Genomic DNA, 23,222 nt, shown 5'->3' with positions numbered 1-23,222 from the left:
TTTGTGCCGGCAGCCATTAGGCTGTTCAACAGTGCCTGATGATGATTGTGTTTGTGTATGTATGTGTTTGCATATGCATGTGTGTGTGTTTAGGTATGCGTATATATGTGTATTTGCATCACCCATCTTGATGTTGGTTGTTTGTCTTGTTTTTGTCCCTATTTTAACTATAAGCGTCGACTTATGCATTAGCACTTTATTTATTGTATTTATTGCATTGTTATTTTATCCTGTGTCCTTCCACTGCTGCTGAGCTGTTCTGTAACAAACAAATTTCTCCTACGGGGGATTAATAAAGTTGTATCTTATCTTATCTTTTATGGTGCATGGCACTTATCAATTAGCCTCCTAACTATAACATGCAATCTAGTTTTCAGAAAATATGTTATAATGTAACAAAAAAGATAGCTATTTGATTACAACTCTAGTTCTATGATTGTAGGCATAGCCATCTAGGATCGCCTTATGGGCCTACGTGTGCACACTGTAAGTTTCAGCAACGCTCCAATCAACGTGGGCTCCGCCCACCTTCCCCACGGCACCGTGTATATAAAGCGGCACACATCAGCGTCCCTCCTCCCTTTTCTTTCAGCAATTGCTCAAACCAGTCATCTACCAAGTTTATTACTTTGCCCATCTATGTTGAAGGAATGCAGCGGCATCAGATCGTCTGCCTCACTGGGAGTTGCAGCTGTAAACAACATATCCTGCCCGCCTCTGCCTGTCGGCCATGACACTTTTCCAACTGTCATGGCCGACAGGTGTAATGTGGGACAGACGACGTGTTGAAGATTCTCCGATACCGTCGACAGCAGCATCGCCAGTTGGCGAAGGGGACCAGGCCGGAGAAGGACCGACCTGCTTCGTCATTCTTTCCATATATATATATATAAATACATACTTTATGCATCAATTATAGAAAGATATAAAATCTGTTTTTTATAAAAGCCAGTACATCTTCACACAACCATATGTGGAATTGTCACGCTCCGTCGCCCTCTCTTCAACCCAGTGGTTGGGGGGCGGCGTTAAGATGGCGTAGCCAGGGTCCGTCCGCCTCCATGCGGCGTCCCCGTGTGCTTCATGAGCGGGCTGGGGACTCATCCAATATAATATTGCGGTTAAATATAATGGTTTTTTTTCATATACTCTATACTACCACAAAAAATATATTTATACCATTTGCTACTTTATTTTACATAATATAAGTGGTACACCCAAAATTTGTGATCAACTTTGTTTGTTTTTTGGAATTATTGGGTTTATTTATTACTATTATTAATTAAAGTATTGCTGACTACTTTATTTTTGCTGTTTGTAACAAGTAAAAGATTTTCATTTTGAGATGCCAGGAAATCCCAGGAAAACTGTGGTTTTCATAATCTGTCACCTTTATGGACTTTTGCATATAATCTGTTTAGCCTGCCTGGACTACTTTGGATAATATAAAGCAACAAAAACAGTCATATCATTAGTCGTTAAAAAAATTTTGTTTGATGAATGGTGAAATATTAGACAGAGGAGGCAGAGCGCTACGGTGAAACAGAGTGTATGCGTCCTATGTTTATAGAGTAATGTCAGGCCTGCCCTACTACGTTGTATGCAGCTACCTGCCAAGAATTAGGTCAGAAACAGAATACATTAACATGAAAGGATCATTTTATATTATTAGTATAACAAAACGTTTCAATTAGAGCACCTTCTAGGTACCAAATGCAATAAAAAACAATGTCAATGAACGAAGCTTGGGTGAAGGATTGTTGAAGAGTAAAAGCCAGCGTTGTGGACCTCAGGGGAGCAAGGCACGGGGACCACACCAGAGAATGAGGGGATGGGGGCCATGGAGCCAGAGACCGGTCATGGATGGGCTCAAAGAGCCAGGTCTCTCTCTTCAGGGATCTGTTCATGACCAGAACATACATCACATCCAAAGCATGAGCATGGTTTTAGGGACGGACTGTTAGTTGTGGATAGGTGTGGTTCATCATCTATGGTTAGGAGAATTATCACGAGCGTGATTTGATCATGATTAACGAGCAGCTTACAGTTATGTTGGCCGAGTACACAAAATGATTCTCAACAAAGGAACACACTCTACAAAGTCTACAAACCGTCTGGATACAGGTCCCCTTCCAGAGGCTCCGTACCAGCGGCCTTCTCACAGATCCAGAAGTTTGGTCTGTTACAAAAGTCATCATTCCAGATTTTGGGCAGCTCCCTCCCATGTTGTTCTGCACACTCTTCGATTTTATCGCCACCGTCTGGTTCATCTTTTCCCCAGTTCCTGAAACCCAGAAAGACTAGAACGTTTACCACCACTTAATACCATGAGGCGATCAAGGTACTGCCCTCATGAGTCATAAGCCTCACCTAAAATTTAGGCCTGACCCATCGACCCATTTCCATTCCCCCTCTGTTTCCCTGTCACTCAGTCCAATCCAGTGTTTTCCTATCGATGAAGTGAAATCCTGTTTAAAAAAAGTTACATTTTCTCAGCTAAGTTGAAAATTAAACTTGCGTGCATGCAATCACTGTCACACTCAGTTTTGTTATCACTGCCCACGCCCATCCAAATACCCACCTTTTCTCTCCTGCTGTTGATTACCACCAGGTCTGCGTTTCTTTGAAGACAGTCATTTCTACTGCCCTCCCAGTTCTGCTTTCCAACAGAAAAAAAGTAGAAACTGTTGCCGAAACGGCGCCAGCCCTGTTGTGAAAGACCTTCAATAGAATATAAGGGGGAAAATCTCAGGAGTCATATAAACGGATTAAGTGTTTTTATTTTCTTGAGACACACAAATACACTACATGGAAAAAAGCAGCTGACCGTTTCTCATAGATCAAAACTGAAACCTGACCCTGTATAATAAATCACAGTTGTTTTATGCACAATACAAGGGATCAGGATTCCATTGAATAACCAAATAATAATGGTTAGCTAAGGCACCAAACCATAATGCACAAAACCATAAGGCACAACCCCAAAAGGCACCAAACCATAAGCCAAATCATGAGGCAAACCTTAAGGAAGCAAACCATAAAGAACCAAATCATAAGGCACCTGACCATACGACGCCAAACCATAAAGAACCAAACCATAACGCACCAAACCATAAGTAACCAAACAATAAGGCGCAAACCATAAAGAACAAAACCATAAAGCTAAGCCAAGTACGACTAGGTCCGGTAGTGTAGGTGCTGACAGGCGCAGCTAAGTTACGGCTCGCGATTCCACCGCCAAAAGTACCCTTATGGTAGGGCGGGGTTAAAGCCGGATGGCGATAGCCGCGGCAACTACGCAAGCATCGTGACCTCAAAGCAGCCCGACACAGTGTAGCCTGCTAACAAATCCAATGAATTAGAAGAACACAACACAATAAAAAACAAAGAGCAACAATGTTGGACGTCCATGAGGGAAGGCAAACTCTTTCACAACAAGTACTTCAATAAATGAAGCTTTCGCTGTTGGAGAGAATTACCTTGCGGGTACTGTGTTTGTTAGTTCTGAACCGCTTAGATCGCTGAGAATTATGGGGAAAACATTTTCGTGATGTTCGGAAGTTCTCGACACCTCATGAGGCTCTGATGATTCTACTTCCTTTTGGCACATGGGACCAGATACTAGGCGAGTTTCAGATCGTCTGCATTGGACCGCATTTATCAACGAGGCTTGAGAAGATCCAGCGGAACTCGTCATATTCACGTCAAGTTCCCATCACGTCAAGGCGGACACAGGTGAACTTCTCGTCTACAAGGAAGATGGCATACCAAGTGGCGCTTGCGTTATTGTAGCAGACAAATTCAACACATTGGATGTCCCCTTATTGATGCAGGCTGAGGAGCAAAGGTGCTGAGAAAAGGTGCTGAATGCAAGCCAATTGTAGTTTCATATTAAACAATATCTAGCCTCTCTTTCAAAATAAAAAATACATGATGAGTGATGAAGTGAAAGTTCACAAAAGCGTCTCTTTTTATTGTATAGTTTGGGAGAGGGCACCAGGCACGCCTCTCTGAAAGGAGTTATGTAATTTCTCACGTGGGAAATTCCATGTGGTAATTCCAACCAACCAGGGCAACGTTTTGATATGTTGAGGGGAGTGTCTTATGTCCACACTTATTCGAGTGCAAATGCCCAGAAAAGCAGGCGGAAGTTGTTGTCCTGAAACTACCGCGAGTTTTGAAAGTGTGTGACTCGTCACATCGGAAGTTATCACAGGTGTTTCTGACGTTTTTCATCCCAGAATGCATTCTGACGCATTGCAAACGAAGCTGCATGCCTCACCTGAAACTCGCCTTAAAATGATGAATGATACCGCCAATAACCCAAAAAAAAAGAAGAAGAAACTCGCCTTTTGCTAAGTTGGTGACGTATTGTTTACTAGTGCTGCGCATGAACATGGCGGACCACACGGGAAAAGTTTTGACCGGTGAGAACGTTTTACTCAATATAAAATAATCCAACCATCATCTGTCAGGGTGTTGCTTGTGTGCACGAATTACAATAAATACATTTCTTGCGGCCTCCATGATCACCAACAAACACTGAACCTATGTTCCACGCCCAACAGATGGTGGCGGTAATCATGTTGGTGTTATATATACCGCTGACGAAGAAGAATTCCGAACGCAGTGCACATGAACGGCCACTGTCGCACAGAAGTGTCGATTCTGTCGACCAATCAATTCAGGGCATGTGTAGTTCGAATTTGTTGGCACCCTTTCAGACCGCTTGGCACCCCAATGGAGGAGTACTGAGAGATAAATACGGCTAATCACGGCTAAGTCCGGACCCCGCCTATTGGAAACGCAAACCGTTCCGCACCTATTCATACCAAACTGAATCACACCCACCGGTGGAACCGCGCCATATGGCACCTGACCATAACGAACCAAACCATAAAAAACAAAACTTGATTTCAACACCAGCAATGGCTTGTTCTTCAGCTTCTCTGCTCGTTCAGGCAGACCAGGCTAACTCTTTTGCTTAAAGATCCTAAACATCTTAATGAGGTTTTCTAACATTAATATGAGTTCCCCTAACCTGCCTATGGTCCCCCAGTAGATAGAAATGGCTTAGATGTAAAACCTTTGAAAAAACAAAGCTCAGACGCGCCGATTTGGAATTTTTCCTCGTCTGTCGTCATACGGGGACATGTTACCTCCCCTTCTCTGCTTTGCCCGTCCAGAGTATTTTGCTTGCAAATGAGACAATGAGCTACGACGGTGCGAGTCCCACGTCTGTGTGTGTGTGTGTGTGAATACACACACTGTAAAGCGTTGTACACTTCTTTGTTATTTGGATAACCGTTCTGCTGATGGTGTTATTGCGCATAAAGGTGGCTACACACCGGTGCCGCAGCGTCGTAGTGAGCATTTTATGGGCGTTAAGATCTGCCCCTAGCACCAGGACCATTGTGATTATGTTTTGAAAGCAGCAGATTAACAAACATAGTCGGTATAAGCTAACTTAACGTTATACCAGTTATTTTATGACTACATATATGGCCCTGATGCGCATAAGCCTTTCTTTGTGCTAACAATGATAGTAAAATTAATTCATAGTTACTTTATGTTCTGTCGGGCACTTTGTTTACAGTTTAGTCACTTTACACACTTTATCTACTGTCATTGCTCATTCTTTTTGCATTGTGGAATTATTCATCAAGTGCATCAACAATCTCCATATGTACAGGACCTTGTATCAAGCTGGGATGTACCAAACAGCTTTAAAAAAATGCTTTTTCAGGGGCGGCGATGCTAGGGAATAGGACAGTGGCGTGAAGGATAGCGGGGCGTCTAGCTGCCGCCGGTGTGGGGTTGTATCTTAGAAATAATGGGGGCAGTTGGTTTGACGCCCGCCGTTCAGCACCGGTGTGATTTGGGCTTGAAGCCCAACACACACCAGAGCCGAAGTTGCGCGGCAAAAAGAACGGCTTCATTATTTCGGATGTACTAGCCCACCCCGGCGGCGGCTAGATGCTTGTTGATGCACTAGATTAATAATTCCACAATGCAAAAAGAATGAGCAATGAAAGTAAATAAAGTGTGTAAAGTGACTAAACCGTAAAAGTGCCCGACAGTACTTAAAGGTGGTTCCCAAACTTTTTTTCAGGGGACCCCCTTTTGGACTTGGGACTGTTTTCGCGACCCCCCGCCCTGCGCGACAGCACCCCCCCCAACTTAGTGCATTAATGTTACTATGCATAATAATAATGTTCAAAATCATTATTATTATTATTGATATTATTATTATTATCATTATTATTATGCAGTAGTAATCATCACCATTATTATTATTGTTATTTTTAATAATGTTATTATTACTATGTAATATAAATCTTCAGAGACAGCCATGTAAATATGCAAATATAGCCTTTTGGCTTAAGTTTTATTATAAAACAATAAAAAAATTATCAACGAGATAGAATTATGGTCGTCGCTGAGGAAAACTGAATCACTGAATTAATCACTGCGGGCCGATTATCAGACTGACGTTCGATGGCGGGACAAACCGACAAATATAGAATCAAAGGGTGGGGTTACAGGGGGTTCTTTTCAAAGGTGGATTTCTCTCTGCAAAGTGGCTGTGCATTAAAAGCCTATTCTGACGCCAGTATTTTAATATAATGTTTCATATAATTATTCTTATATATATATATATATATATATATATATATATATTTTTTTATATGCAAACTGGCCCATCTCTCCGCGACCCCCCTGAAGGTGCTCCGTGACCCCCCGGTGGGTCGCGACCCCCAGTTTGGGAACCGCTGACTTAAAGTAACTATGAATTATTGTGACTATCATTGTAACCACAAACAGAGGATCATGGGCCTCAGGGCCAAATATATAGTCATAAAACAATTGGTATAACGTTATGGTAGCCTATACCGACAAAGTTTGTTGATCTGCTTCTTTCAAAGCATATCACTACGGTGCTGCAGCGCGCTGCTTCATATTGGTGCTATAGGGGCGACAATTGACGCATGTGAAATGCGCACCGTGGCACTTCGGCGCCGGTGTGTGGCCGGCTAGACGTCTCTGGTATTTCCACAATGAAACTCGTAGTGGGGGTTATCTCAGCCATGATTGAGAAGTAATTGGGGGAAGGGACTTTGGCTTTGACTCCCTGAAGTACATGGACCACGTCTTGGAGGCGATAGGGATTTTTGCCTGCGATTGTGTCCCGCTGGAGCCCCGCTGCCCGCTGCCGAGGCGGTGGTGCCTCGGTAGCGGGCAGCGAGGCTCCGGTGGGAGACAATTGCAGGCAAAAATCCCTTTCTCCTCCATGTCACGGTTCAATCTACTTCAGATTGATGTGGAAGTGGAAGATCCAGAGACGTCGGAGAACCCGACGCAGTCGTTTGCGATTCATAATATCGTCTGGAGGGGCACACAGCTTTTGGTCGTGATAATATGTATTATATGATATAGATATCTATGTATAATATGATATTATTTAGATATAGAGCTAGAATATTTACAGAACTTGGCCAAAGGCTCTGTACGCCTCGCCATTGCGATGCATCCATTGAAAACACAAGCGCATGGTACCATGGCTGCAAGCTGCTGAGGGCCACAGCCCCACCCACCACCCTCACCCACCTCTATAAAACATCACGTTTGTGGAAAGCTTATTGTTGGACTGGCTCGTAGTGGCTGTAATTCTGCACCAAGGCTGAATTTCTTGAACGTCTTCAAGTACTGTATTAGGGGCCCACTAACAGGTATATAAAAGCATACATAAAGTAGCATGCCATGGGATCTTTAAGTATTAAAATGAACAAACATACCAAACCAAGTCCACCCACCTGCTTCGATTGGTGCTGTGGGAGATGCCTTCTTCTCACAGATCCAGAGGTTTAAATCATTACACGACACATCAGCCCAGTTGTTGTTCCCTACTTCAACACAGTCTTCCTCTTGTTTATAACGGTTCGGTTCACCGACTTCCCAGTAACTGAAACCCAGAGAGAATAACAAGTTTACGACCCTCACGTTTCTACCATGAGGTGATAATCCATGTATGGATAGCACACTGTCTCTATCAGAGAAGAGCGGCTGCTTAACCAGAGTCATAAGCCTTACCTTAAAGTAATGTTTGTACCATCCACCCATTCCCAGTTTCCCTCTGTGCCTCTGATACTCAGCCCAATCCAGGACTCAATATGCCATCTCATAATAAAGTCCTGTGTAAATTGTTGCATGTTTTATCATGTTAACATGGGTGATTGAGTGAAGAATGCAACTTGCATCCACTCTTTCACACGCTCAATACACACACACACACACACACACACACACACACACACACACACACACACACACACACACACACACACACACACACACACACACACACACACACACACACACACACACACACACACACACACCTGTTCTTCTCTGCTGTTGATAACCACCAGGTCTGCGTTTCTTTGCAAGCAGTCCTCTCTACTGTCCTTCCAGGATTTCATAGTAGAAGACATTAAGTAGAAAGTGTTGTTGAAATACACCCAGTCCTGTGTTGTGTTTTCATCTGTTGAATTTAAGAGGGAAACCTTAATTATCAACATAAACTGGTTATCTTCCTAGGAAGTTGTTACTCACAAAACATAATCAGAAAAACAAAATAGAACTTGATAAAAAAACACCTTGTGTAGTATAGATCACAATGTGACCTTGTGTCGGAGATCAAAATAAAAGCTTTACTGAAATGTGGAAATGCTCGTGCAGAGGAGTTTAAAGAGGATAATGGGAGGCCGTAGCTTCAGATAAGTCACAGAGCTGCTGTTACATTTCTCAGTGTCACTGGTTACCATAGAGAATGATTGCCTTCCTGTAGTTGTGTTACACAGTATTGTGCTGAATATTTTTTGTCTTGCCAAAATATAGATTTCCCCATCCAGACATTTTTCATTGGTTGAAAAAATGTCATGACTACAAGACGTGTGTAACATATTAGTGAACTGAAGAAAAGTGTGGCTAAAAGAGAAAGCACAGAGAAGCGCTTGGGTAAGCGACTCAGCATTGATAGGTCAAAGTCTGATTCCTTTCCTGTACACACACAGTTGTGCCCATGACCTTTTTTAAAGTCTTTAGATGTTTATTGATGTGGAATATTATATTGAAATTACAAACACTGACAAACCTTTTACTGGGTAAAGAGTTATCTTTACCCAATAGAATGAAACTAGAAAATGCAATTCCAGCAGAAAATGTGAGTGCTGTAGTGCAAAGGGAGGTTGAAAATATGTTTTAATAAAGCCAATAGTTTAAGAAGTAAAGAATTGTGGACTGACTTTAATCAAGTGAAATGATTCAAACAGAGTTCGAAAGTATAAATGGAGTAAACAATGTAAACATGCACATCATTTCAATAAATAAACAAATTGTTAAAGTGAGTTGGAATACATTTTAGATAGAACTTTCAAATAAGTTTGACATAATGGAATCGTGTGTGTGTGTCATCACCTGTAGTAAAAGTGTGTAATTTACATTATTCTTTCACATCTAGGCTAAAAAAAAAAAAAGTTTTGTTCCTGTTGGTTGTCAGTTGAGGTCATGGGTAGGTAGGGAATTTATTTTATTTTTATTATTTTATTTTTTCCAGCGGCAGCGAATGATAGGTAGGTTGTTTTCATTTAAAAACGAGAAAATTCGCTCATCCTTGTACAGAATGAAGAGGTGCTGTACCAAAACGGAATTATAGTTTGCATCAAAAAGCTCATAAAATAATTTGGGTCGCACATAAATTGACAGGGTCGGTCGGAAACCGGAACCAAACAAAAAAAATGTTTAGGCCTAGTTAATCAAGATAAGCTAACAAAATGATATGGCTTATACCGTTGGACTCCCAGGGTTCACAACTTTCATATGATACATATTGTTTGTGTAGATAGCATGATGTGAAGCGTTTTCAACTAAGCTAGCATTTAGCTTCTACTGGTAGTTCACCGGACATGTAGTAAGACCTTAGCCTCTAGCCATATAAATGGGGGTCCCAATGCGCAAAGGCCAGATATATAAGGGGCGCCAGTGAAACAAGAGCAAACGTTTAAGCTTAACATTGTGTTTCTAGGTTAAATATTGACGTTGTTAGGCTCCGCAACGTCCGAAATGGTTAGTTTTTGTGATATCCACCTTGGGCTAGAGCAGGTGGAATTCACACGCTCAACGTAAGTCAATGAGACTAAATTTAAATATACGAAGCGGGTATGGAATTAAATTGTTGATTCTGAAGAAAGTATAAACGAAACCGAAAATCTGTTTATTAATATTTGAAGATCAAAGTGATTGAGTTGATTTGTTAAATGTTTGAACAAAGGTTTAAAAATTGACCAAGTTGCAAAGTCTGAAGTAACTGAAATGTCATAGAATGGGTGGACGGCTTCGCCATCCGCCCATTGACTTCCAATATAAAAAATTATATTTTAGAAGTAGGATATTTTAAAAGTGGAAAATATTTACAGAATTTGAGTAGTACTTCATGATTGCAAGCTAATATTAATGTTTAAAAATGGAATGGAGTGTCCAGGTGAAACATTGTGGAAGGAGTAGGTTCCCAAAATTTGAGGAGAATAATAAAGAAAGATGGAAAGTAGAATTAAGCCTAAGAACAAAAATAGTTGAGCGCTGCTTGCAGCACTCACCTTACTATTATATGACCTTAATTTTTAGAAACACTCACCCGTTAAATTCATGGATTTATCACTCTCGTCTGTCTGACATGTCTGGGAGTCTAAGAAGGGACAGAGTGTCCTACAGTTAAAATCAGCTCCAACACAGTTAGTCAAAAGCTCTTCATCAATCAAACTGAACATATTGATTGAAAAACAAAGTAAACCTTCAAATAAATCTAAAATAGTTATGAATAAAGAGTATAATGATGACAAGGGTTTAGAAGTTTACAAACGTTAAGAGGCTGTTCTTGTTTCACGACAAGGTGAAACCTGTATCAAAACACCCGGAACTTCTGTTTTTCAAAAACAACGTTTTTGAAAAACACACATAAAATCTCTTATTGTTAATATTAATAGATTACGGTATTATTATTTAGACTCACAGAGACGCAGAGAGACGTTGAGAATGGCTTGAAGAATACACAGCAGTCCAAAGCCCACCACAATACACTTCAATGGCTTCCCTCCTGATCAGTGGTACAAGGTACAGGTATAAATACATTATTGTTTTTTACACAAAGTAAAAGCCATTCATTGGTTATATGGATGTGTATTATTTTTTCAAAATGTATATATACTGTATGTCTTTTTCATATATATATATATATATATATATATATATATATATATATATATATATACATTTATATATATATCTTTTTTTTTAATGTAACCATTAAATATTATTTCAATCATTCTTATAAATAATTCCTCTACAAAGGCTCTCACCATATTTTCTCTTCATCATCACATTCCTGATGACAGGCATATTCACACATTCCTCATTGACTTCAGAGTCCTGTTCATAAGTTGTGTCCATAGTTCCACTCTAGACAGCGTCTCTTGTGTTTGTGCATAGCTCTTCTTTAAAACCTGAATAATGCCACATTTAAGAGGAAGTTGAACCACAAATGACATGCAGTATATATTTAACCAGCCTATCCAGCTTGCAGGTTTTAACTCCCCATCTGAGGGGAATGAGTCCTGTGTCATCTGTGACAAAGATAAGAAAAAATGCATGTCATCTGTAGTTCATCTTCTCCTCAATGCGACTGGTATTTGATATCTTGCAAAACATCTTCCTCTTCTTCAGTGGTAAGAAAATAGTCTTTGATAGAACAAAGAACTTGAAGTTCATAACACAGACACACAGTATGAATGCAGGGAGGATCCAACATCTCACAGTATGTTGGAATACAAAGAAATTAATAACATCTGCAAACGCTCAGCAAAGGAGAGGTCATTGTGCATCTGAAAGTATGGGAAACTGAAAACATTTACATTTAGGGCATTTATCAGACACTTTTATCAAAAGCAACTTGCAATAAGTACATTTGTCAGAAGGAGAAACAATATACCGCTGTCTGTATAGTAAGGATATTCATAGAACCAAGTGCCAAGCACTTACAATCGCTAGGTTAACCAATTCCCCATATACAACAAAGACAGCTAGGATAAGATGCAACACAACTAAGTACTTTTTATTACAAAAAAAAATTGGAGGGCCAGAATAAGTGAGTGCAGTAAGTGCAATGACGTACAACATACAATAAGTGTGTACATTATGTGCCAGGACGTACAACATACAATAAGTGTGTAGGAGGGGTGGGAGGGGGTGGAGAGATGCAGAGTCTAGGTGAACTCTGAACAATATGTTCTGCCGAACAGAGACAAAACATTTCAGGCCCGACAGTCCCTCCATCCAAGAGAGTTACTTGCAGGGGCGGAGTGGGGCACTTATAGCCACCGGGAGAATCCTCCCCGGTCCGGCACTCCCCCCCCCCCCAACACCGTTTTCTTTTTTCTGTAATAAAAAAAATAAAATTAATGATATAAGTATAATTAAGAAAATAAAAATGTGTAAAATAGGCCACAGTTCTGCTCTGTGCAGAAGAGAATTGGCGCTCCGAGAATAGGCTCTGTGCACTAGAACCCGGAAGTCAACTGACGGTGTCGGCATTCTAGTTTCCGGTCTACTTACTGACCCAGTCCATAGCGTGAACATGTCTGGCTTTTCTAGATGTCTCCAAGACCTACCGACAATAAATGTTAACGATGTTCACCGCATTGTTGGTGCTAGTTCCCTTGCACCTACAAGCAAGCGGTAAAAAGGATTTAAGCTCTATATTTCGAGTTATTTGCATAACTTTGAGGGTAGGTAACAGACTACCGGCTTTTTAGTGAACATTTGTTAGCGACAACATTTTTTTCTGTATTTAAAAAACTTAACTGTCCGTTGTTGTACTAACTGTACTAACGTGTGTCCATTTTTTAGTGTCTAGCAAAGATAACGGAACATCGGAGGTGATTATCAGAGCATTGTGCCACAGGTCCATGAAGAAATCAGAGAAGCCTCACAGCTTGAGTGTATGTTAAAGCTAGCGATAAACCAACCGTTATAAACAAACCGTTATACGCCTGTTTCTTTTATAACAGTGTCCGTGGGGGGATTTAGCTGAGGTCATATGTTTAATCAAATAACCAATACAAACATGTATATTTAAAAAAAACAGCACAAATGTACACACAAGCGCACTTTCCTCGTCAGCCACCACAACACGCAGAAAGCTCCAGCCGAGAGCGCCCACCACGGCCCCAACACAGTGCAGGCACGCGAGCCGCACACAGACACAAACACACCAGCTTCACATTGCCTCAAACTCCACTAAAATGTATTGGATATCAAATAGCATATATGTCTCCATACAAAATCAGTGATGCACATTGAGCTAGTTTACTCTGCCACCCCGACTTTTTGGTAGGCCTATACTTACAGTTGGTCTGGTTAAAGGGCTTTCAGTAGTTGTGCTTGTGGCATAACTTCTGTTGATTTTAGTGACCCTAATCATTTTGCTCGTTGCTGTCTCGATTAGTTTCCAGAATGCCATCAGATGCTCATATGATGGAAATCTATTTAAAAATACATCACACAAATACACACTGTTAATGGAAAATGCTTTGTTTGAGAGCTGTTCACGTATTTTAAAAACATACCCAGAAAACATTAATTTATTCTACAACAATAAAAAATCTATAGACCTGGTGTAGAAGCGGATGTCTTCTGGGGAAGTAGCAAACCGCTCGAGCCCAAATATAGTATGCAGCTGCTAGCTCTGGACCTGCTGTCTGAGCACCTCAATCTCTTTTTGTATAGCACTGTAGTGCTCACGGTCAACACACACTGTACTAGTAGCACTGTACTCATGGTCTAAGACCATCGGAACGGGTAGCTCAGGCTCTTCGGGGTCGGAGCAAGGCTCGGGACTCGCCGGTCAATCTCTTCGCTCCCACACACCAGCCCGTGTTTGCCTCGCGATGAAGTTGTTCCAGTTGAACAAAGAAGGCACTGAGTTGGGCAAAAGGAACCGTAACCCTTTTCCAGTTGATGTGTTGATGTGATCAACTTGTTGTCGAAATGCCGACTGCACAACTTCGTGTGGTTGGTGACTTCAAACCCCGTCCTCCTGATCTTCTGTATCCACTGCGCCCGAAGAATTGTTTTTTTTGGGAAGCGGTGGAAACTTAAACTGCCATTATACCGGCTGGAAGCTGAGCACAACGGTACACAGCAGTGTTGGTTTGATCCGCCTTCACTCCGTTGAGTCTTCTAACATTAAATTTCAGTTGTTTGGTTGGGTTTTCCATCTTTTTACTATTTATAGTTGCCGTGGTAACTGATACGGGAAGTAGACCGGAAACTAGTATGCCGACACCTGGCGACACCGGAAGTTCGCTTCTAGAGTTGTGCACAGAGCCTATTGGCGCACTTCCTTACAAGACCGGTAACCATAACAACGCCGGTAAAAAAAAAGCACTTCGATTCTGGCCGTAGTGCTCCCCGCACTACAGCCATCCGGAGGCGCACAGAGCTTTTGGCCGTGATATTATCTATACAATTATATTATACTATTATATATAGAACGTTATAAGACGTCATTAATTCGTCTGAAATATACCAGCCAGCACATACACATTTGACTAGCAGCTTGTGCTAGCTCCCGCCTAGCAATAACGTCAATGGTGGAGCTCTGGCTAACTGTTTTTCTGTCAATTCACCTGTACAACTCGTTAATGCCTGACTTCGGAATAAATCCGTTATTTTTGAGCACTTACATGCATCCCCCTCCAGCATCCGCCTCTTCTTTATTCTGGCCTTTTCAGCCCCTCCTTTCTCTTTTCTCTTCTTGCCTTCCATGAGTGCCAAAACAAGCAAAAGCAAGTAACCACGAACTTGCTCGCCTTCTCTGTCTGACGCGTCTTTAGGGTCATGCCATTAGACGTGGGGCCGCACATATATTCCCCGACATTTCCGAAAATGGACTTGACCTGCAAGCTGTTTATTGGATAAACGCATTTCCCATTCCCAGGAGTCTTTGCTCCATTCTACGTCAATTCAAGAAAAAAACAAATTAAAGTCTTAGAGAGTAGGCAAGTGGTATAAATATTGGTTGGATGTTCACGAGACATATATTGTTTATCTCGGGGAATTTCACGGCGTCTTGACGGGAATAAATTATGCTCAGGGCCGGCTTGCAGACGCCTCGCGGCCGCTCACAACTGTGGGCCGGTCCAACTGACTTCGTGGGCCGGTCCACCTGACCTCGCTGGCCGGCCGGCCGACCAGGAAATCTCCCGATCGTCCCGACGGCCACTCCGCCTCTGGTTACTTGCCTGATGGCCCTCCACGTCAGTCTGAGCTCCACATGTAATGGTTATAAATGTGTTGTAGTAGTAAAATGTTTAAAATGCTTAATGCAGTAGATAAGTAAAGAAATGCTACAAAATGCAAAAACAGACTTTTCTCACTATTTTTATCTGTTACCCATTGCTCTGCCCTTTGAAGTTATAATGTGATGCTGGTAAAATATGTTTTTGTTTATTTCCATGTTTATCTAAAAAATGCATTATTCTTTATTTGCTACAACATTATTCTGAAGAGCTAAATTAGGAAACTTGTTGCAGTGTTTCTTTATTCCATCTCATTTTGAGTTCAATCTCTCGATTGCTTTTGTTTTGCCTCGTTCAGCCTGTATAGGAATAGGAATAGAATAGTGTTCTTGTCGTCTTCTCTGTCATTACAACTTGGGACTTTGACCACAACACTGTGTCCACGTTGTTCTTTCTATACCCCCCTTACAGGTAAGAACGGTGGTTGTGTAATTGTTCATGTATTTACGTTTTAATGCTAGGGAACATGCCGAGAGGATTGTAGCCATGCATGGATTGTTTGAAAAAGTAGTTGGGTTGAACACGGAGGAGTCGCTCTGCCGTAGCTTGCTTGTTAGCATCACACGGGCAGGCGCAGACGCAGATTCCTTATTAAGCACGTGATTCCTGGACTGGAACCCTCCCTTATAAAAAGTTGTTAGTCGGTCTTGTAAGCCATCAGTCACTGCACTATTCTATTTCTCGAGTTCAGAACTCATTATCAATCTATGTAAACCTTACAGCATTGCAAAAATGAAAATTCACCAGTAAAACTTCTACTACCTGATTGCCTAAAAGTACATCAAAAAATTCTTCCAACACAAGCTCTGCATAAACACATTGATGTCAATGGTATCCGGCACGATGGCCCTATAATAGGAAGATGACTTAACAGAGGAGTGAAGGTTAGCATTTCAAGCTTTGTTTGCCTTGCATACCGAGGCAAAGCCAGGGGCCTCTCGGAATAGCCAAATTTTGTGGAAACATCATCGGGTCAAGGAGAGATGATAAGGTGCTTCCTTTCTAACATAGCAAAAGACAGCACTGCTTAAAATGAATTCGACTCCACTTTTCCATCCGACTTCATTGCGCAACGGTGAGTATCGCGGACCTCTAGCGTCTCTAGAGTGAAACTACAGTTTCCAAAGTTGGACTACAACAAGTGAAAGTTACGAATGTAACTACGGTTCTATGAATCCTGGATGACCGCGAGGCGTTGCTTAAAGCACTGGATATCTCAGACTCGCGCATGCGAGGTGGAGATGCTGTCCTCAGTGGGACAGCATCTGTTTAGATAAGGCACAACCTCTGTTAGGGCCACTATGACACAAGAACAGTTGCTCAGACTGCCGTATACCGGTAGTAGCAGAAATGTAAGCCCTAAGCGCCCGTACCGGGAACAGGATCTCGGACTCATTCCCCTCAGATGGGGAGTTAAAACCTGCAAGCTGGATAGGCTGGTTAAAATAGGTGCGTGAAAGCACTGTGGGCAAGAAAGCCACATTGGGCCATAAAACCACACCTGAGCAATCAGGGTTCCACCGCAGGCATGTATCTGCCACGGATAGGGCATGCAACTCCCCGACCCGCCTCGCAGTGGTGATGGCGAGCAGAAAAGCCACCTTCATGGACAGCCACTTCAACCCTATCTGGGTCAGAGGCTCAATAGGAGGTGATGACCTGGCCTCCAGCACCAGGGGAAGGTCCCAAGCTGGAGTCCTCAGAGTCCTAGGGGGATGCAGCCTCAGGGCCCCCCTAAGGAAGAGGGACACCAACCTGTGGCACTCCACTGTAGCTCCGTCAACCATCCCATGCTGGGAAGAAATAGCAGCCACATAGACCCTCAAGGTGGAATGAGAGCGACCACCATCTGCTACAGAAACTCCAGAACAGTGGCCACGGAACAGCGTACTGGGTCTACTGCCAGTCAGAGAACAACTTCCATCTGTTGGCATACTTTGCTCTGGTAGATGGTGCCCTGACACTCAATAGGATTACTGACGGTCGCAGTGCAAACATTCAGCAGTGAGTCGGGTCCTGCAGCGGCCAAGCCCAGAGCTGGAGGCGACGGGGATCTGGGTGCCAAATCTGACCCACCAGCTGCAAAAGGAGGTCCTTCCTGCAGGGGAGGCGCCATGGAGAGCTGCAGCAGAGCCTGCGCAGCAGTGGAAACCAGAGTCTCCCTGGCCAGTAGCAGAAACACCGTCAGGAGTATGGGAAGAATCAAGGGCAGTGGTGGGAAGGCATACAGAGGACTCTGTGGCCAGTCGTGAGCTAAGGCATCCTGTCTGAGGGGGCTGGTCACCTCCGTCCAGGAGAACCAGAGGGGGCAATGTGCAGATTCCTCTGAAGCAAAGAGGTCCACTTCTGCCCCACCACCTCCGGATGAAGCCGCCAATCCCCCGGTGGGGGCTTCTGCCGCGATAGGAAATCTGCGACCTGATTCCGTTTCCCCGGTATGAAGACCGCACGCACGCTGGCCAGTTGGGGATATGCCCAGGTCAACAGGTTCCGAGATACCCGAAGTAGCCGTGAAGACCGGGTTCCCCCTTGGTGGTTGATCTGGGTGCTAGCTGTACCGCTCTAGTACATTGATGTTTGTTTGGTTCTGGGCCGGCCACTGCTCCTGGGCAGTCCTGCCCTGCCAAACCGCGCCCCATCCCAAGAGGCAGGCGTCTGTTGTGACCAGCTCCCGGCGGGATGGAATGGTGCCCATGGGTACACCCACAGATATATACAACCTCTTTCTCCATGTGGACAGAGAGAAGAGGCATTGGCGAGACACCCTGACCTTTTGGTGCCTGTGCCACTGGGGTCCAAGTGGAGGCTGTTCCCACATCTGCATAGGGCGCAGAGACAGCAAGCAGAGAGGCACCACAGCTGAGGCAGCTGTCAGCTTGCCCAAGGGCTGAAGGGAAAAATTAATGGCACCATCCTGCCATACCCGAAGAGGGGGAGGCAGAGGAGGATGTAGGTTAAATGCAGAGGTTACAGATGGGCCCTCATCGCATCTGAGTCCAGGACCAGCCCCAGGTATGGGACCTTTTTGGATGGGTCCAGGCGACTTTTCACAAAGTTTACCGTCAGGCCAAGCCAGGCTGCGTGCAAGAGTAGCCGAGCCGTGTCCTGGGCTGCCTGACACTGGGACGGTGCACAGATCAGCCAGTCGTCCAAATACGGCAGGACCTTCGTGCCCTGCTTCTGCAGGGGTGCGAGAGCTGCCGCCACCACTAGGGTTGGGTATCGTTTGGGTTTTATCCGATACCGGTGCCTACTCGGTACTTTTCAAACGGTTCCGGTGCTAAAACGGTTCTCGAACCGGTACTTAAAAAAACGAAACCGCACACACTTGCATACATGCACGACTTGTTATGAGTTTCACATTAAGCAGACACTGTCAGCGGACACTGAGTTGAATGGCAACGGTGTTTGCTAGCCTACTTGATATGCAAGATTAACGGTTGGCATTAAATTACTCGACTTACCCGAAGAGGCTGCTGTGAGTGCTGTGACTGATAAATATCTTTTTAAAAAATAATTACTAATAATATTAATTACTCGCTGCAAGCAGGCAGGCACGCATCATGGTGCAACATTACTGCCAAAGTCATATTAAGTAATATAGCCTAACTCAGGTGCGCAAGGCAGCCACAGGAGACGCCAACATTGTTTTCAACCACTCGGTACCGCGCTGCATTAATTCCCAAGTTTTGAAAATAAAAAGTATTTGAAGCGAATAACGACTCTGTTTTTGATTTGTTTATTTGGTTTTGAACAGAAAGTTTTGGATGCATGCATCGGCTTTGAGTTTTTTGTCTGTTACTTCAGAATTACATTCGCTCGCAACACACACACACACACACACACACACACACACATACACACACACACACACACACACACACACACGGTATATAAAGAAATCCTATCCTAACGAAAGTACACACCGTTATTCAGTGTGAACCGGTATAGCACCCAGCACTAACGCAAGTTGACGCCGCAACACCATGGGGGCGGGGCAGGGGGCGTTAAAAAGCGCCAGGCACCGTTATGAGGAACCGAAATGTGCGTTCTTATTCGATCTCGTTACAACCATTTACGTCGGAACCGGTTCCCTACTGGAACCGAGTTTCGGTACTCAACCCTAGCCACCACCCTGGTGACTACCCTCTGGGAAAGGGAGAGACCAAAGGGAAGTACCCTGAATTGAAAATGACGGCCGCGAAAGGCGAACCGAAGGAAGTGCTGATGGTGCGGTGCAATTGGGACGTGGAAGTATGTGTCCTTCAGGTCCACAGTGGTGAACCACACTCCCCTTGTGACCACCCACACTCCTGGTTAGACCGGACAGCTTCTGCCTGGTCTGCCTAGCTCGGGCAGCCCCCTCCAGTGCTTCCAGGGCAGCTGACCCAAAAAGCTCCCCTGGTTCCACCGGCACCGCACGGAGGACCCTCCTACATGTCTCTGTCAGTGGAGACTGCGCAAGCCACACCTGGTGGCGAGTCTGTACGAGGATGGACATAGTGCGTCCTAACTCCCTTGACATGAGGGCAAAAGATGGAGTAGACTAGATGGCCACATTTTCCTAGCCCGAGGTGAATGTCCAGTAGCGCTAGGCATTCTCAAGTTTACAACGCAAACACATCTGGGGCCGTATTCACAAAGGATCTTAGGGCTAAAAGTAGGTCCTAACTGGTGGAATTTAGGAGTAACTCCTAAAAATAATGGGCGTGTCGCTCTTAAATTTAGGACTCCTAACTTTTTTCACTAAGAGCAATTCACAAAGTCATTTAGGCCTAAAAGTAGCACCTAAGTCTAGGAGAGCTTAAAAGTCCTCAAGAGGAGTCCTAACTCAGTAAGACCTATTCACAAAGAATCGTAAAATGCCTGCGAGACAAAATGTTAGGGTATTAAACTTGTTGTGGAGTTAGTGCGCGATGCAATAACATCCCCGACTAACAGGAATAATCAGATTAGTCCCGAAATAAAATGTTTGGCCACACTACGTTATTTAGCAACAGGGGAAATGCAACTTTGCAATGGCGACGATTTAAAAATATCGCAACCATCAGTCAGCCGTGCCCAGTGGCGCAACTGCCTACTTTCTGGGGGGTATGCAGACACATAGCAGGCGCCCCCCCCCCCCCCCCCACATCAGTCCCGAAATAAAATGTTTGGCCACACTACGTTATTTAGCAACAGGGGAAATGCAACTTTGCAATGGCGACGATTTAAAAATATCGCAACCATCAGTCAGCCGTGCCCAGTGGCGCAACTGCCTACTTTCTGGGGGGTATGCAGACACATAGCAGGCGCCCGCCCCCCCTCCCCCCCTTTGATCTGGACACAAATTTGACCTAAAACACACTCTGATATCGAATCAAAAAATTCATTTTGAGTGCACCAGGACAGATATCCGGTCTTTTTTCAGAGGCAGCCTTTCGAAGATGCTCTGCCAGTGTAACATCATACCGTGCTATAAGAGATCAAGGATACCCAGAACATTTCCCTTTCTAGGATGTCCTAACTGTGCATTTTGTCCCCCTCAGTGGCAGGTTTCTTTCTGCAAGGAAGAGTATGCAGTCGATCACTCTAGTCAACAGGCTCTCTGCAATTCGCTATTTTACCTAGGCATAAGCGGGATGCCAATTCTTTCCACATCAGATACGCATTTATGTGGTAACCACTTGTTTCATGGTGCTCCAGTATCTTTGAAAGACACTGCCAGTTATTATACCCCACCACAAGGCGCGTGTCAGCAACTCCAACTTCACCAAAAAGCTTACAAGCAAAACAATAGACTCTGTTAGAGTACAGTAACCAATAGGGGTGGGAAAAATAATAGATTCTTTGATGCATCGCAATACTGTGTAGAACGATTCAGTCTCGATTCAGATACGATAATAATCTTTATTTATTTTTTTGGATTTTTAATTTATTAACTTTTGGATTATTAACAGAGTTATAAAGCATCAACTTTATAACTCAGTTTTTACTGGTTATATTGACATAAAACAAAGACTTGCATAGAGATTGAAGAAAAAAAAATTGCCGGACGACGTGAGCGGAGTGAGACGGTTCCTCGGAATGGTGAATCACCTGGGGAAGTACTTACCTCATCTAGCAGAGAAGACACAGCCACTCCGGGACCTGTGAAGCAGAACATGTTTCAGTGGGGGCATGATCAACAAAGAGCATTCAATAACAAGAGGAGCTGAGCTCACCACCAGGGCTGGCGCTCTACAACGCAAAGGTGGAGACGGTCGTCTCAGCTGACGCGTCATCGTTTGGACTAGGAGCTGTGCTACTCCAGAGACAGGAGGAGGGCCACCTCAAGCCAGTCGCATATAGCTCCAGATCACTCACAGACACTGAGAAAAGGTACGCCCAGATTGAAAAAGAGGCCTTAGTGATCACATGGGCGTGCGAGCGTTTCTCAGACTTTCTGGTGGGCATCAGGTTCCATGTGGAAACGGACCACAAGCCTCTGGTTCCGTTACCAGGTTCAAAGAGCCTGGATGAGCTCCCCCCGCAAATTCAAAGACTCAGAATGAGACTGATGGCTTTCTGCTACTCCATCCCATGTGGCCGGCAAGAAGTTGGCCACGGCGGATGTGCTGTCAAGGGGACCGTTGAGGGACAGAGGGCAGCCGGAGCAGGAGAAGGAAGTCAACCTGTATGTCAACATGGTCATGTCAACCCTCCTGGCTACAGAAAAGAGGCTACAAGAAATAAGGGAACACCAAGAACGTGATGAAATACTGAGCCAAGTGAAAAGGTACTGTAGGCAGGGCTGGCCAGACAAATCCACAATAGACAGAGCTTACCTTCCATACACACAGGTCCAGGAGGAACTATCAGTGGAGAACGGCTTACTACTAAAAGGAAGTAGGCTTGTTATTCCCAAGCCACTACAGAGAGACATACTTCAGAAACTGCACGCAGGACACCAAGGCATAGTAAAGTGTCGTGAAAGAGCCAAACAATCTGTCTGGTGGCCGGGAATGTGTACACAGCTTCAGAAAGTGGTCGAGGGCTGCGACACATGTGCCAAGGAAAGAGTCAACCCCAGGGAGCCACTGCTTCCTACAAAGTTCCCTGACAGACCATGGGAAAAGGTGGGTGCTGACTTGTTTCAGTGGAATGATAACCAGTACCTATTGGTGATAGATTATTTTTTCCGTTTCATTGAAGTAGCTAAACTGACATCAACAACCTCAGTAGCAGTAGTGGAACATTTCCATCTTCGCCAGGCATGGCATACCGTCTGAGGTCATGACAGACAATGGACCCCAGTTTGCGTCTGAATACTTCACTAGGTTCGCTACACTGTGGGGGTTCACACACACAACGTCCAGCCCAAGATACGCTCAGAGAAATGGGGAGGCGGAACGCGCTGTGCGTACAGTTAAAGACCTCCTCCAGAAGGAAAAATACCCTAATTTAGCCCTCATGGCTTACAGAGCCACCCCACTCGCCAATGGATACAGTCCAGCACAGCTGTCTATGGGCCAGCAGCTCAGAACAACAGTTCCGGTCACTCTGTCATCTCTGAAACCTGGCTGGACTGACATAACCGAACTCAAAAAGGAGGAGCAGACGAAGCGACAGGGATTGAGTTGGAACTTTAACAAAAGACTCAGAGCTCAACATCTCACAAGTCTGGCAACAGGGGACCATGTCTGGATAAAGGATACGAAGGAGAAAGGGACGGTGATAAGACAGGCGGAAGCACCAAGGTCATACGTCATTGACACTCCCAGAGGGGTCCTGCGCCGCAATCGAAATAACCTCGTTACTACTCCAGTGGCGCCAGCAGCGCAGACCATC

General features: G+C 44.1%; 1 protein-coding gene across 1 annotated transcript; it reads right to left on the bottom strand.

Annotated features, from left to right (window-relative positions):
- Positions 1-1,689: 1,689 nt before the first annotated feature.
- On the bottom strand, positions 1,690-21,700 carry LOC130379199 (C-type mannose receptor 2-like). Its single transcript, XM_056585891.1, has 12 exons — positions 21,617-21,700; positions 21,508-21,542; positions 11,415-11,558; positions 11,069-11,152; positions 10,694-10,744; positions 8,400-8,542; positions 8,092-8,192; positions 7,815-7,963; positions 2,582-2,721; positions 2,371-2,468; positions 2,112-2,284; positions 1,690-1,899 (listed from the first exon to the last, which is right to left on the bottom strand). The coding sequence occupies exons 3-12, from the start codon at positions 11,503-11,505 to the stop codon at positions 1,892-1,894; spliced, it is 1,038 nt and encodes a 345-aa protein (XP_056441866.1). The 5' UTR covers positions 11,506-11,558; positions 21,508-21,542; positions 21,617-21,700; the 3' UTR covers positions 1,690-1,891.
- Positions 21,701-23,222: the final 1,522 nt, after the last annotated feature.

The sequence above is a fragment of the Gadus chalcogrammus genome, chromosome 3 (assembly GCF_026213295.1).
Source record: "Gadus chalcogrammus isolate NIFS_2021 chromosome 3, NIFS_Gcha_1.0, whole genome shotgun sequence".
Taxonomy (NCBI): domain Eukaryota; kingdom Metazoa; phylum Chordata; class Actinopteri; order Gadiformes; family Gadidae; genus Gadus; species Gadus chalcogrammus.
Note: the sequence above shows the minus strand (reverse complement) of the source record. Positions and strands in the feature narration are given on the sequence as shown.